The sequence below is a fragment of the Lepisosteus platostomus genome, chromosome 13, assembly GCF_059453375.1.
Source record: "Lepisosteus platostomus isolate fLepPlt1 chromosome 13, fLepPlt1.hap1, whole genome shotgun sequence".
NCBI classification, from domain to species: Eukaryota; Metazoa; Chordata; class Actinopteri; order Semionotiformes; family Lepisosteidae; genus Lepisosteus; species Lepisosteus platostomus.
The window spans coordinates 13,759,837-13,776,323 of NC_142623.1; the positions used below are offsets into that span (position 1 = coordinate 13,759,837).

At 49.4% G+C, this 16,487-nt stretch overlaps 1 protein-coding gene across 4 annotated transcripts in view; it reads left to right on the top strand.

Moving 5' to 3' along the window:
* The window catches only part of LOC148649985 (EVI5-like protein), a 44,319-nt gene that overhangs the window by 16,166 nt on the left and 11,666 nt on the right, over positions 1-16,487 (top strand). For all 4 annotated transcript variants that reach the window (XM_088603281.1, XM_088603282.1, XM_088603283.1 and 1 more), the window contains 7 exons: positions 383-523; positions 9,929-10,045; positions 13,162-13,302; positions 13,781-13,945; positions 14,716-14,862; positions 15,018-15,113; positions 15,521-15,616. In XM_088603281.1, the coding sequence (XP_088459407.1) occupies positions 383-523; positions 9,929-10,045; positions 13,162-13,302; positions 13,781-13,945; positions 14,716-14,862; positions 15,018-15,113; positions 15,521-15,616 (903 nt within the window). The remainder of the gene's footprint in view (positions 1-382; positions 524-9,928; positions 10,046-13,161; positions 13,303-13,780; positions 13,946-14,715; positions 14,863-15,017; positions 15,114-15,520; positions 15,617-16,487) is intronic.

A 16,487-nucleotide genomic window follows, 5' to 3' on the forward strand; every position in this document is an offset into this window, starting at 1 on the left:
AGCTGGGGTCCCAGTCCAGGATAAGCCCCCACATCCCGGACTGGGGTTAAAATCCGAATTGGTCCCCCAAAGCCTGAAGATCACAGCTAGGGTCCTGGTCTAGAATGAGCCTCCAGTGTTTCAGGCTGGGCTCTGGCTCACTCACTGTGGCAAGGTTGCCTCTCCCCTCACGTACAGCTGATCTCAAGGAAGACACAGACTGGGATACACAAAGACAGCACCAGTCTGGAGCCTATGCAGTCAGGGCTACAGTGCACCCTGTTGTGTGCTGGGGCTTTAATTGTCTCCTCTCTCCCCTTTCCTCTGCACTTTGCTCTTTTTCTGTCTCCCACTCTCCCTCTGTCCGCCTGACCCACCTCTTCCTCTGTCCTCTCCCACTCAGGGTCAGGTCACGCGAGCTCTGGAGGCAGAGGAGAACTATGTGATCAAGAGGGAGTTGGCAGTGGTGCGGCAGCAGTGCAGCACAGCCAGCGAGAGCCTGGAGAGAGCGCAGGACACCATCAGGGAGCTGCAGCAGCACCAGGTACTTCACACAGGGCACAGTAATGACAGTCATAGACACACAAATGGGAAGAGCAGCACACAGTCAGGCCAGACAGCAGGAGGAGCCAGCGAGAGGCCGCCAGGGACAGTTTACTGTTACAATTACTGCTGCTGCTGGTTTTGAGCTCGGTGATAATGTTATCTGTAATAATTTTGGGTGTCAAGAGAGAGAGAGATGGGAACAGAGAAAAGCAGTGAAAGAGAAGGAGAGAGAGGGAAGGTGAGGCAGGCGTGAGAGAGGGGGGGAAGAGTGAGAGAGCATGCTCTGGGTCTGAGATTGCACCTCTGGAGGGGCTGAAGTTGTTCTTTTGTACCAACGATGAGAGCGCCCAACCGCCTCTCGCACCCCGCCCTATCTCAGGCACATTACGCTGAAAATAGCAGCACAGATCAGGCCTGGAAACTCCCAGCACTGTCAGGTCCTGCAGCTATTTTGGGGTCTACTAGACTCTTCATGCCTCCTTCAGGCTGCACGGATATTGTGCAGCCCGCCATGATGCCCTCCGCACCCCTCAGCTCACATGGTCAGAGATCCCAGCCAGCCACCACATGCAAGAGGCTGAATCTGAGCTGAAAAACACTTCCTGCAGTTCTTGTCTACCAAACCCACAACTGCCGACAGAACACCAGCATCTATCTCAATAGTGCCCGTGAAGCGAGGAGATTCACTTATTTATCAAGAGTAATGAAGGCTGTTTCCTGAAGCACCCTGGTTCATCAGAAAGCAGCTTTTCTGAGTGTATCGAAAAGTCACTTACACCAGCAAGAGGAGCAAGATATCCTAACATTTTTTTTCCATTTTACGAGCAGTGCTAATGTCTGTAATGGTATTTAAAATATAAGTGAAAATATACTGCTCTCCGCACTGTTATTGTTTAAAAAAAGAGTGCAGAATAAGCCCTCTGTCTCCAAAGCCAAACGGGAATCTTCTTCCAGGTCCAGGATTTATGTTGGGACTCTTCCGTGGCCGTAGAGGAGGTAGTGTAGGCCCGACTGAGGCATCTAGATGATTTTCCACTCTGAATACAGAACTTGGGCCTCTCCTGAGTGCTACTGTCTTCGTGTTTCTCCAGAACGCTGGGCGTTGGGTCTTATTAAAAGAGCTGAGAAGCTGGTCAAGGGAGAGGTGCTGGCAGGTGGAAAGACACATCACTCTTGGCGCAAGCTGCTGTCCGGCTGCGCTTGTTCTCTGACGAATTAACTTTCTGACTTCCTGGCAGGGAGCGCGCTGTGAGAACGAGCACGGTGGGAGGGCAGGTGTGAGGTGTCTGCAGTGCTGTGTGGTTTGTGTGCTGAGATGGTACGAGATCTGGTCACAGGTTAGCGCTGGCTGTGCTGCAGCATTTATTTGCTCAGAGAGAGTGCACGTCAGTGTGCTTGTGTCTATGACACCGTGTGTGTCTGTGTGTCCCAGTTTGTGTATCTGTGTGTCTTGATGTGTATTTCTCGTTGTGTGTGTGTGTACATGTGTCTCAGAATGTGTGTCTGTGTGTCTCAGACCGTGTCCGTCTGTGTCATGGTGTCTGTGTGTGTATCTGTGTGTCTTGGTGTTAATGTATATGTGTGTCTCGGTGCATGTGTGTCTGTGTGATTTTACTTCTGTGTATCTGTTGGTATGTACAGTAGGCAGCTCGTGCTTGTTTGTGCTCGCTGTGTTGCCCAGTTTGTGTATGCGCACACACGGGTGAGAGAGAGGTCTCGCCCTCCTCAGCTGCAGTCTCAGCAGTGTGCTGAGCAGTGTACTCGCTGTGCTCTTTCAAAAGAAGCCCCAGCTGGCCGGGGGGCCCACTCTGTGGCTCGTCAGGTTTAACGGGCCGACAGGCAGGTGTGCTGGCACCGTCGCTCCTATCTGGGTCAGTGCCAGTCACCTGGCGGAGTGCGGTGTGGCCCTGGCGCGCTGCATGGCGCTCCTCACTTGTGTGTGTGCCTGCCTTCCCTCCACGGGACTTCCTCCTGCTCCAGGTGCCACAAGCCGCCATGTTGTGCTGCTGGTTTAAAGAGCTCAGAGCTCTGTGTCTCATGATCACTGTTGTTCAGTTAAAAGCTGGTGGGGTTCCCGAGAGCCTCAGTGAGTAAAGGCACATGTCCAACCCTATGGTCCCGACACTGCTAGTTCCAGTTTGTGTTTAGGTCACTGGCCCTCTGCAGGGGTGCCTTAGGGACTGGTTAACCCAGACAGTCATTCTGTGCCCAAACCTCTTTCTCTGGGCACTGCCCTCTCGGGACCTTGAACTCTGTCTTATGATCGACAAAATGCTGGCCCTTCTGCAACCTGTGTCCTGTCACTCTCCAGCCATGGCTTTAGTATGGCGAACGCTTGAAGGTGAACTGGTTGATGTTCACCAGTGCGGATAGGAGGGAAAGCTCTCCTCTTAGAATCCCTGGCTGCACCCCTGGCCAGTTGTGACAGCTGTTACCCAAAACATATGAAGCTTGGTGGGCCTTAGCTGAGACCGTGGGCCCGCTGTGCCAGTCCCTGCCCACCCTTGTCCTTCAGTGAGAGTGGCGCCAACAGCAGAGCAAGGCTGGCACAGCATGAAGGTTGTAGTGGCATTGAAAAGTGATTGAGGGGGAGGAGGGCATGAAAAACGAAGAATAAAAGGCAAATGTAAATTTGGGAGGTCAGCGTAATGACACTGATTGCCTAGCTCTCGGTCACGAGATCATAGGTTCAGGCTTCGGTGGTGCTGTGCTGGAGCTTGAGCTTGGCTCTAGTTCCTACCCCGAGGTAAGGTGAGTCTGCACCGGAGCCTCAGTATGATTCTTCAGGGAAACCAGAGGCAACAGGATGAAAAAAATGCAGATAAAAGCATGAGGCAGCTGCGAAATACAGTTACCAGTCTTTTCTTCTCAGCTTGTCCGCCATTTTTTGTTATCTGATGAGAAAGAAGCCTGTAAGAGCAGCTGCGTGCTTGTGTGTGAGAGCGCATCAGTATATGGGACTACAATTACCATTGTGTGTATGGGAGATTTCTTCAGTATTTGTGTCTGCAATTAGCGTTGTGTTTGTGAGAGACGGCTTCAGTGTGTGTGACTGCAATTACCTGAGTGAGCTTCAGTGTGTGTGACTGAAATAACTATTTCCAGTGCCTATGGGTGATGATTTTGTCTGTGTATTCTATTGTGAATTAGTTTTATTGGAATGAGTTTGCATTAGTATATGAGTGGGTAGGGTTACAGCAATGAGTGTGTATTAGCATGTGAGAGTCTTTGTTAGAGTATGAATCTCTGAGGGTGTCAGCACGCCTAAGTGCATGTGTCTTAGTTTGTGTATTTTAATGGTACAACAATGAGTATAAGTTAGCCTGTGTATGTCTTGGTTTGTCTTTTGTATGAGTGTGCAGATGTGACTGTATCGCTGAACCCCATATGAGAAAGTGTCTGGCATGACTAAGACAGTAACTCCTCATATACTGGCTCTGGGAGGACAAGGCAAGTGGCTCATGTATTATTAAGGGAAAAAAAAAATCCAAACCTACATGGCCCTGTGTGAAAAAGTGATTGCCCCCCCTGTTAAAACATAAATCAACTGTGGTTTATCACATCTTTGGAAAGCTGAGTTCAATTTCTCTAGGCTTGATTACTGCCACACCTGTTCTCAATCAAGACATTACTTAAATAGGACCTGCCTGACAAAGTGAAGTAGACCAAAAGATCCTCAAAAGCTAGACATCATGCTGTGATCCAAACAAATTCAGGAACAAATGAGAAACAGAGTAATTGAGATTTATCAGTCTGGAAAAGGTTATAAAGCCATTTCTACAGCTTTGGGACTCCAGCAAACCACAGTGAGAGCCATTATCCACAAATGGCGAAAACATGGAACAGTGGTGAACCTTCCCAGGAGTGGCCGCAGCCAGACAACTCATCCAAGAAGTCACAAAAAACCCCACAACAACATCCAAAGAACTGCAGGCTTCACTTGCCTCAGTTAAGGTCAGTGTTCATGACTCCACCATAAGAAAGAGACTGGGCAAAAATGGCCTGCATGGCAAGACGAAAACCACTGCTGAGCAAAAAGAACATAAAGGCTCGTCTCAGTTTTGCCAGAAAACATCTTGATGATCCCCAAGACTTTTGGGAAAATACTCTGTGGACTGATGAGACAAAAGTTGAACCTTTTGGAAGGTGTGTGTCCCATTACATCTGGCGTAAAAGTAACACAGCATTTCAGAAAAGGAACATCATACCAACAGTAAAATATGGTTGTGGTAGTGTGATGGTCTGGGGCTGTTTTGCTGCTTCAGGACCTGGATGACTTGCTGTGGTAAATGGAACCATGAATTCTGCTGTCTACCAAAAAATCCTGAAGGAGAATGTCTGGCCATCTGTTCGTGATCTCAAGCTGAAGCGCACTTGGGTTCTGCAGCAGGACAATGATCCAAAACACACCAGCAAGTCCACCTCTGAATGGCTTAAGAAAAACAAAATGAAGACTTTGGAGTGGCCTAGTCAAAGTCCTGACCTGAATCCGATTGAGATGTTGTGGCATGACCTTAAAAAAGCGGTTAAGGCTCGAAAACCCTCCAATGTGGCTGAATTACAACAATTCTGCAAAGATGAGTGGGCCAAAATTCCTCCACAGCGCTGTAAAAGACTCATTGCCAGTTATCGCAAACGCTTGATTGCAGTTGTTGCTGCTAAGGGTGGCCCAACCAGTTATTAGGTTAAGGGGGCAATCGCTTTTTCACGCAGGGCCATGTAGGTTTGGATTTTTTTTTCCCTTAATAATACAAACCTTCATTTAAAAACTGCATTTTGTGTTTACTTGTGTTATCTTTGTCTAATATTTCAATTTGTTTGATGATCTGAAACATTTCAGTGTGACAAACATGCAAATAAATAAGAAATCAGGAAGGGGGCAAACACTTTTTCACACCACTGTATAAACCAGATGGCACCTTCTTGAGACCCGAAGGAGCCCAACTGTTTCTTCTGCTCTTCTGTCACCCGCTGTGGAGTCTGATTAGGGGGTGTAAAGAACAGTCAGTAACAGAATGAGGGTCGGTGGGTGGGTTCCCACAGAGCTGGAAATACAAGCATATGTGCGCTCTAGCGTGTTCGTGCTACTGTACTGAGCGTGTGACAGTGTTACAGTACTGCGTGTGAGCGTGTTCTTGCTAGGCTGAGTGGTGCTGGGTGGTTTCACACTCGCGCTGAGAGCCGAGGGAGGGTGTGGCGCGTGTGAGAGAGCGCTGACACTTGCTCTGTACATTCCGGGGTGACGAGAGCCGCTGCCCCCCTCCCCTTTGTGATTTCTCCCAGATTCATCAAGTCGAACCCGCCTTGCTGTTCAAGCTCTTTGTTCATCAGTTCAGACTGGTGTCTGATTGAGTGTTGTGTACTGGTGCTGGGATAGTTCCATTTTGTGTCAGAGCAGGTTGTGTATAATAACCCGATACTACAACTAATAACAACAGTGACTATTCACATCACATAACTACTTTTAGGATATTAATAGTAAGATTTAACCAAGCGAAATATTTATTCAGGTGATTTATACCAGAAAGCTGGCTTTTCTTTCTTGATCTAATAAAATGATGTTAGATAGGATCTCATAATAACCTATTATGAGAAAGACAAACAGCTACTCATTTAAAAATTATTTCTATCATCCTTTCATTTTATGTGCTGATCTGGGCTTTCTCCTCTGACACCCACTCCACAGTTTGCCAGATTGTGCCTGTATGGAGCTCTGGAGGTCTTTCAGAAAGTGTAATTTTAAAGTCACTAAATGCTGAGTGTCGAAAAACTCCAAGGAATGGTTCTTGCATGATGGTTGAAGTATCTGTACTGTCTTTGCGACAGAGTGTCTTTATATTTCATGGTTCCCACTACAGTGCCTACTCAATGTCCACTTCAGGACTGTGGACTGTTAGATCATGGGTTCTGTTGTGTGTGTGTGTGGACAAGATTGTTAGATCATGGGTTCTGTTGTCTGTGTGTGGACTGATAGATCATGAGTTCTGTTGTGTGTGTGTGTGTGTGTGTGAACAAGACTGTTAGATCATGGGTTCTGTTGTCTGTGTGTGGACTGATAGATCATGCGTTCTGTTGTGTGTGTGTGTGTGAACAAGACTGTTAGATCATGGGTTCTGTTGTCTGTGTGTGGACTGATAGATCATGCGTTCTGTTGTGTGTGTGTGTGTGTGTGTGAACAAGACTGTTAGATCATGGGTTCTGTTGTCTGTGTGTGGACTGATAGATCATGCGTTCTGTTGTGTGTGTGTGAACAAGACTGTTAGAACATGGGTTCTGTTGTCTGTGTGTGGTGTGGCATTGCGGTGTGGACAGAAGTGGCTGTATGGGAAAGCTGTTGAGAAGAGAGTTGTGGGTGAGCAGGGAGTATGTTTTACACGCATGGTTATATATAGACAGGCACAAAGGCTTCCTGTACATGCTGTATCCCACCCAGTCACCCTCAGAGGAGACTGACCTCTTCTGGCTGTGTTCTACTTCATTTCTCCCAAGACAAATCAACAGTGAATCAATAACGGAGCACATTTTCTCAGAAAATGTTTTCTTTCCCATTCTGTAGATAAATAGACAGTTGGTAGATTTTTGTAAATTCACAATTCTGAACCCCAGGCTGTGAACAGCTCTCTACTGCGTTGATAGTACAGAAACGTTCTGTTACTGCACTTTCATTAAAAATATATTGGCTCTATACTTTATATACTTTATAAGTACAGTTAAGTCATCATTCTCTTTTATCTTGCTTTCTTTACATAACTGTAATCTCCCTAGATATGAATTAAAACTCTTTCAATTAGATAATTAATCCATCCTGATATGGATTAAAGCATTGACAATTGTCTAAGAAAAGCCCTTTCTTTGCTTGCCTTGCTACATTTTTCTTTCTGAAAGTGTTGATATGAATGAGCATGAAAGAAAATGAGTGCACTTTAGCCTTGTGTTACAAACACATAATGGTTAAAATGTGTGTCATTTCCCTTTGCAGTATTTATGAAATCCAGCACTGAAGGTTTTTTAGAACCTTCTATCAATAGTGAATAGACCTTAAAGCATGCTCCCTGACGCACAGCGAAGAGCAAGAGAGTGAGCACACTGCTCCATGGAGGCGCTCTGACAGCTCAGGGTTGTCACGGAGCTGTGTCTGCGCTGCTCTGTGCTGTCTGCTGTTCTTACTGCAGTCAGAGCTCCTGCACCCTGTTTGTAGCGCTGGGTGCTGAGCAAGCAGTGTTGCCAGAAGTGTGAGTGTAGTGCCCTGGTTTTTGAGTTTGTTCTGCCTTGTTCTCTCCTGTATCCTGCCTCCTCTCTTTCCTCTGTCCCGTCTCATTTCTCTGGTCTTCTGCCTTTTCTCTCTACTGTCTCCTTTCTCTCCTTTATCCTGCCTCCTTTCTTTCCTCTCTCCTGTCTCTTTTCTCTTCTTTCTTTCAGTTGGTCTTCTGCCTCCTCTCTCTCATCTCTGCTTTCCTTTGTGCATCCTAAGGGCCATGCTGCGCAGTCTGATTGACCCCGCTTTCTCTGGCTTGGCGTGAGTGAGCACTGAAACTGATGACGTGTTGTGTGCAGGCCGGTGTAGCTCCGTTCACACGCTCTGGTTCAGAGTAACGCAGGTCACACACAGGACGCCAGCCTGCCACCCCCTCAGTGTTACACACAGGAGTGCTAGTCCAGGGAGCCTTGCTGTGTTACAGATACAGTATGCAGACAAGGTTGAGGGGGACAGATTGTGATCGTGAAGGGGAATGCCCGTGCTCTGGTGTGAGTGGATGCCTTGGGCTTCAGCGAACTGTGGGAACAATAGCAGTTTGTGTGCATTTAAGGGTGTGTTCAGGAAGAACTGTTATTTCCCACTATGTGTGAAAATCAGTTTTGTGCCTCTCACGCTGTCCTTTTTTTAATCTCTGCTATTTTCGTGAAGCGCGTTTGTCCTCGCTTCTTCCCCCTCTCTCTGTTGATGTGGTGCAGATGCCACCCTGCGTGCTGGCCAGCTCCATCAGGGCCCAGCTCCTCGCGACTCAACCTGCCTCACTGCCTCTCTCTTCTCAGTTTTTCACCTCTGTCCCCCACTTCTCTCTTTCTCTGCCTCTCTCTCGCGGGATCTGATTGCGCTCTTCTTTCCCACGCCCCCGGTTTTCTTAAAAGGACAACCTGTAAAACGTCTCCTCTCCTCCTCTTTTCTGAGCAAAAAAGGGCCAAAGTGAGACAAGTGGCACTCTGAAAGTGACTCGGCCTCTCTGTGACCCTTTCACCTCGTGCCCGTCATAGCAACAGGGGTGAGAGGAGGGGGGAGCTCTGGACCGTGAGAAAGTGCCTTGACTTCTGCTTCTGTGCCATTGTGACTCAAACCACAGCCTTCTGCTCTGTCGCCCCAACCACAGCTCCTCTCATTGAGCCCGTTCATCAGACTGCCTTCTCGTCTTGGGCCGAATGAGAGGCCTTAAAGGAACTAGCATGGTCCAAGGGCAAGATTGGAACCAAGAACTCTCCCGTGTCTCCCTCTGGGGATCCCTTCTGGTTCTGAAACCCACCAAATAGCCTCACCAGCAGCTGCAGAGGTTTTTTCTGTGTAGTTTGCTGCCATGTTTCCGCTTTGTCTCCTCTTGTGTTTTCACTGCAAAGTGTAAAGAGAGTTGTTGCTGCACACTCAGAGTTCGCAACGTGTGGGAAAGTTTGCAGACAGAGCTGGAGCAGTCCACTGACCCATCTGTCTCTCTCAGTACACAGAGCAGTTTGTCAGTGGCTTGCAGACCGAGCTGGAGCAGTCCACTGACCCCTCTCTCCCTCAGTACACAGAGCAGTTTGACAGTGGCTTGCAGACAGAGCTGGAGCAGTCCACTGACCCCTCTCTCCCTCAGTACACAGAGCAGTTTGTCAGTGGCTTGCAGACCGAGCTGGAGCAGTCCACTGACCCATCTGTCTCTCAGTACACAGAGCAGTTTGTCAGTGGCTTGCAGACCGAGCTGGAGCAGTCCACTGACCCATCTGTCTCTCAGTACACAGAGCAGTTTGTCAGTGGCTTGCAGACAGAGCTGGAGCAGTCCACTGACCCCTCTGTCTCAGTACACAGAGCAGTTTGACAGTGGCTTGCAGACAGAGCTGGAGCAGTCCACTGACCCATCTGTCTCTCAGTACACAGAGCAGTTTGACAGTGGCTTGCAGACAGAGCTGGAGCAGTCCACTGACCCCTCTGTCTCTCTCAGTACACAGAGCAGTTTGACAGTGGCTTGCAGACAGAGCTGGAGCAGTCCACTGACCCCTCTGTCTCTCTCAGTACACAGAGCAGTTTGACAGTGGCTTGCAGACAGAGCTGGAGCAGTCCACTGACCCATCTGTCTCTCTCAGTACACAGAGCAGTTTGACAGTGGCTTGCAGACAGGGCTGGAGCAGTCCACTGACCCCTCTCTATCTCTCTCAGTACACAGAGCAGTTTGTCAGTGGCTTGCAGACAGAGCTGGAGCAGTCTCGACTGCAGGAGGCTGAGTTGCTAGCTGCTCTGAAGGAGATGCAGGACAAAGTTTTGGAGCTGGAGAAGGTGAGACTGAATTTGGACATGCAACCTCTTTCATTCCTCGATCACCCTTCAGTCACTCCTGCATCACCCCTTTATCACACGCATAACGTATGACGGCTCAGTGAAGGGCACTAACCACATCATTACCTGTCCCGTCACTCCTCTTTTTAACCCAGCCTTTCTGACTGGAGTTATAGCCAGCATTTGTGAATTTACTTCTACAGAGAAATACACAGGCTCATGATGAGTCTGGATGTTAGCAAGAACAAATGTACTTAATTTTCAGAGTTAGTCAGGAGTAGCTTGGCTCGTAGTCATAAAAGACACAAATGAAACAAAACGTTCTTCCAAGGAGCATCTGAAAGTAGTCTCTTCCCCACCAGAACACAAACCTGTGTACACATCAAGTCTGTGCTTGCCGTTTGATCTGGCACGCTTTTGTGAGTAACTTACACCAGATTTATCAAAATAAAAGCTGAGGTTTGTTAATAACCAGGAAATATGAAGTGTTACTAAAACATGAAAAGGAAAAAAGGTTTTGTTGTGAGCAGCACTACAGGGGGGTTTCAGAGAATGTGGTTTGGCCTTTTTGTAGATGCACGCACCAGCCACACCAGCCTTTCCCTGTGAGAGTGGAAATCTCTGATCAGAAAGAAACTCTGTAAACTGGCCCAAATCATACAGACTTGTCTCTCATTCCTTATTTTGTACCAGCTGATGCTGTTGTCCATGGTGACTTATTCACAAGACCTATCTGGAATTTGAACCCACAGCCTCCTGGTTGCTGCTCAGTGTGTGGGTGGGCGCTCATTATCAGACTTGTTGAGCTCAAACCAAAGCTTTAATCCAGCGCTCTACTAAAGGGGCAGGAACAGAGAGGCTGTTGACTCTTAATGACCCCAAAGAGCACATGAGGGAGACAGGAAGCTAGGAGGCGAGAAGAGTGAGCCCTGCTCAGGGAGAAAGCAGGTAATCCTATGTGCATGAGAGAAAGTTGCTCTGTATAACCCCCAAACCCAGATCCCCCTCCCCCCCCCCAGCTGCACTCCGCAGTTCCTAGAAACCCAGGGCTCACCGCCGGCGCTTTGCGCTGCACATGAAAGCCTACAGGCGGGGCGCGCAGCCCCCCATCCTGGAGGCACAGAAACCCACCAGCCCACAGCTGCGCCTCACCAGCCCCCCGCCAGCCCCTTGCCGCGCTGACTCCCCGGGACAGCTCTCCGCAGCAACGAGGGGGGCTGCCTGCACACCCCATCTCCCCAACCGCAGTGCACTGGCACCCCACTCTACTGACACACGGAATACACACTCACACCCGGCACACCTGAAGAAGGCTCCATAGCCGAAACATTGTCTCTTTTCTTTTCCTTTCAGCACGGAATAAACCTTTAGCTGTTCCTTTGAATACACACTCTACTGATAGTCACTGTACTAAATAAACAGCACCCACACTCTACTGACACACAGCTCATACACAGCACACATACTGTACTGACGCACAACTGATACACAGCACACTGTTCTACTGACACACAACGGATACACAGTGCACACTGCTGTACTGACACATGACAGATACACAGCATACATACTGTACTGACACACAGCTGATACACAGTACACTGCTCTACTGACACACAACTAATACACAGCACACTGCTGTACTTACACATTATACACAAATACACAGCACACAGCTGATAACACAGCACACTGCTGTACTGACGCACAACTGATACACAACACACTGTTCTACTGACACAACGGATACACAGTGCACACTGCTGTACTGACACATGACAGATACACAGCATACATACTCTACTGACACACAGCTGATACACAGTACACTGCTCTACTGAAACACAACTGATACACAGTGCACACTGCTGTACTTATAATACACAAATACACAGCACACTGCTGTACTGACACACAGCTGACACACAGCACACTGCTATACTGACACACAGCACACTGCTGTACTGACACACAGTTGACACACAGCACACTGCACTGACACACAGCACACTGCTGTACTGACACAGCTGACACACAGCACACTGCTATACTGACACACAGCACACTGCTGTACTGACACACAGCACACAGCTGTACTGACGCAGCTGACACACAGCACACTGCTATACTGACACACAGCACACTGCTGTACTGACACACAGCACACTGCTGTACTGACACACAGCTGACACACAGCACACTGCTGTACTGACACACAGCACACTGCTGTACTGACACACAGCTGACACACAGCACACTGCTATACTGACACAGCACACTGCTGTACTGACACACAGCTGATACACAGCACACTGCTATACTGACACAGCACACTGCTGTACTGACACACAGCTGATGCACAGCACACTGCTATACTGACACACAGCACACTGCTGTACTGACACACAGCTGATACACAGCGCACACTGCTGTACTGACACAACTGATACACAGTGCACACTGCTGTACTGACACACAACAGATACATAGCACACATACTCTACTGACACACAGCACACTGCTCTACTGACACACAACTGATATACAGTGCACACTGCTGTACTGACACACACAGATATATAGCACACATACTCTACTGACACACAGCACACTGCTGTACTGACACACAACTGATACACAGTGCACTCTGCTGTACTGACACAACTGGTACACAGCACACACTCTACTGACACACAACTAATACACAGCACACAACTGGTACACAGCACACACTCTACTGACACACAACTAATACACAGCACACTGCTCTACTGACACACAACTAATACACAGCACATTGCTCTACTGACACAGCTGATACACAGCACACATACTCTACTGATGTACACTTGATCCATGAAAACTGATTACTTGTTTCAGTGTTATAGATGACCTAGCCTCAGCCTGGCCTCGTGCAGTGGTGTCTGACTCCAGTGTGTGAGGCTCTGTCAGGGTTAGAGATGAGCTAGCCTGAGCCTGGCCTCGTGCAGTGGTGTCTGACTCCACTGTGTGGGGCTCTGTCAGTGGTACAGATGAGCTAGCCTGAGCCTGGCCTTGTGCAGTGGTGTCTGACTCCAGTGTGTGGTGTTTCATCCCTTTCTGTGTGTGTGTCCCAGAGGAACAGCTCCCTGCCTGATGAGACCAATCTGGCGAGGCTGCAGGAAGAGCTGAAAGCAGTGAAGCTGCGAGAGCTGGAGACTCTGAGCTCCTTCAGGGAGATGCAGGAGCAGGTCACTGAGCTGAACCAGCGCTGGCAGGTACAGTACTGAGAGAGGGATGGGTCACTGAGCTCAACTGGCGCCGGCAGGTCCAGTACTGAGAGAGGGATGGGTCGCTGAGCTGAACCTGCACTGGCAGGTCCAGTAATGAGAAAGGGTCACTGAGCCAAACCGACGCCAGCAGGTCCAGTACTGAGAGAGGGATGGGTCGCTGAGCTGAACCTGCACTGGCAGGTCCAGTAATGAGAAAGGGTCACTGAGCCAAATCGACGCCAGCAGGTCCAGTACTGAGAGAGGGATGGGTCGCTGAGCTGAACCTGCACTGGCAGGTCCAGTAATGAGAGAGGGATAAGGGTCACTGAGCCAAACCGACGCCAGCAGGTCCACTACTGAGAGAGGGATGGGTCACTGAGGTGAACCTGCACTGACAGGTACAGGACTGAGAGAGGCTTGTCTTTCACTCCCCCTGTCCTTTCTCCCTCCCTTCTCTCTTCTCCCCTCTCTTCCCGTTTCCCAGCATCACATGTCCCGGGGTGGCGGGGGGGGTCACTGGAAGGAGTCCCCAAAGAAGAACGCCCTGAACGACCTGCAGGACCGGCTGATGGGGGTGCGGCTGAGGGAGGCCCAGGCCCAAGCCGAGCTGAGGGAGCTGAGGCTGAGGGCCCTGCAGCTGGAGAGCCAGGTACTACATCTATCACACAGCCTTAGATTCCTGGGAGGAAGAGTACAGGGTACAGTACTACTTCCATCTCTACTTATCCATCTTTTCCTTTCTTTCTTGCATTCTGTCCCTTCCCCTCACTCTCTTTTAATTTCAAATTCAAATCCAAAAGAGCATTATTGGCGTGACAGATGAATAACAGTGTTGCCAATGCAGATACTATAAGCACATTTACAGACATTTAAAGTTCAAACATATAATTAGGCACTTCTATAGAACACATAAAATATAAACCGTTATTGAGAGCCAGGCTCACTGTTCTTCAGGATGTAACAGGGGATCCCAAACTGTGTTGCCAGCTCAATTGAGTTCCCTCCCCCTTTCCCAGTAGGATTGGGAGCTGTTTTGGTTTTGGCATGTGTCAGAATTCTGGGATTAGATTTGTTATTTTGGGGAAGAATGTTTGTCTAATCCCAGAGTATTTCTCACTGCATCAGGAAGTGCGTTACTACCAGTTTTTCTGGGGTTTGTATGTGTGTGTCTCAATGGGTCTTTCCCTCACTCCCTAGTTCTCTTCCTCGCTTTCTCTGCCTCCCTCTTTTCTTCTAATTTCTGTTCAGTTAATTTCAGAGGTGTGTTGCTGGAAGTGGCCCACATTAGCAGTGTTACCAAACCAGAAACAGAGCCCTACTCAATTAAGAGTAGTGTAAAAGAAAAGAATGCAAAAAAAGTACAAATGAATACCTGTTGTTAAAACAGAACACTCCTCCCTCTTTTCCTCTCTCCCTCAGAACCAGATTCAGATTAACCTGGTGAGCCGCCAGGAGCAGGAGAGCGCCGCCCTGCAGGAGAGAGTGCAGAGCCTCACTGCACAAAACAAGGCCCTACAGGGCCAGCTGGGAGAGATGAAGAGGAAGCAGGCTGAGTCTGACTGCAAGGTACAGCTGGCTCAAGCTCTGCAGCCTGTCGAGTTCAGCTCTCGAAGAAGAAGCTCTTCTTGCATCTAAGTCTCTCTTCTCCCTTCCTGTCTCTCCGGCCCCTGTTCATCTGCTGCCCTCCCCCCTGCCTCCCGCTCCCCTCTGTCCTCTCTCAGAGCAAGGAGGAGGTGATGGCTGTCCGTCTGCGGGAGGCGGACAGTATGGCTGCCATGGCCGAGCTGCGCCAACGAATCGCTGACCTGGAAATACAGGTGCTTGTCTTCCCACAGTGCACTCTTGTGGGGTGCGTCATAGTATGCTTCACTGCGTATCACGGCTTTCCAGTGTGTCTCTTCATGTCAGAAAGTGTCAGTCTGTTACAGTGACAGTGAGTTTAACAGTGTGACTGTGTTACAGTGCCAGTGAATGTGAAACAGTGACAGTGAGAGAGTGTCAGTGTGCTACAGTGACAGTGGGAATGTGCAAGTGTGTAACAGTGACAGTGAGTGTGTTGCAGTGACAGTGTCAGGGTGCTACAGTGACAGTGGGAATGTGCAAGTGTGTAACAGTGACAGTGCACATGGGAATGTGTAACAGTGACAGTGGGAGTGTGGTACAGTGACAGTGGGCATGTCTGTGTCCACTATTGCCTCACACTCTGCCGACTGTGCTTTGACAGAAGGAGGAGGGCCGGATCCAGGGAGAGCTGAACCACTCCGACTCCAGCCAGTACATCTCGCAGCTGAAGGAGCAGATCGCAGAGCTGAAGGCGGAGGTCAGGAATTAGAGCACTAGCCCTGCTTCATTAAGAACATTCACCCTGGCTTATTAACCTAGAGACTGTGATCCCCTGCTAGAGAGAGAGGCTGTGATCCTCTGGGAGAGAGGGAGAGGCTGTGATCCCCTGGGAGAAGGGGAGAGGCTGTGATCCCCTGGGAGAAGGGGAGAGGCTGTGATCCCCTGGGAGAGAGGGAGAGGCTGTGATCCCCTGGGAGAAGGGGAGAGGCTGTGATCCCCTGGGAGAGAGGGAGAGGCTGTGATCCCCTGGGAGAGAGGGAGAGACTGTGATCCCCTGGGAGAGAAGGAGAGGCTGTGATCCCCTGGGAGAGAAGGAGAGGCTGTGATCCCCTGGAAGAGACAGAGACTGTGATCCCCTGGGAGAGAGGGAGAGGCTGTGATCCTCTGGGAGAGAGGGAGAGGCTGTTATGCCCTGGGAGAGAAGCTGTGGCCCCCTGGGAACTGACTGCCCACAGGGTTCCCATATCATGAAGAAGCCTCTGTGTGGGGCAACAGGGTGTCTTTTCCATGACAGTCATAGAGTGATGTTACTGTCAGAGATTCCCAGGCACAGGGGGAGTAACTTCACACACTGGGGGAAACCCCTCGCGTGCACGCACACACATTAATTTGTTCACACACACTTCAAGAGCACAGTCCCTCTTCGTTCGCTGGCTCAGCCCATCCAGGACCTCGGGGCTGTGCACGGGTGTCATACCTCAACACCGGAAACACACCCTGGTTCTGGAACTGTTAGAATTATTCCCCAACGTCAGCAGGTTTAGGCTGCACCCTGTGAAGTCAGGATTGCCACTCTGAAGATGTGTCTTACTGTCAGCATGGAAAACAGGCCAGACTACGTTGTCAGA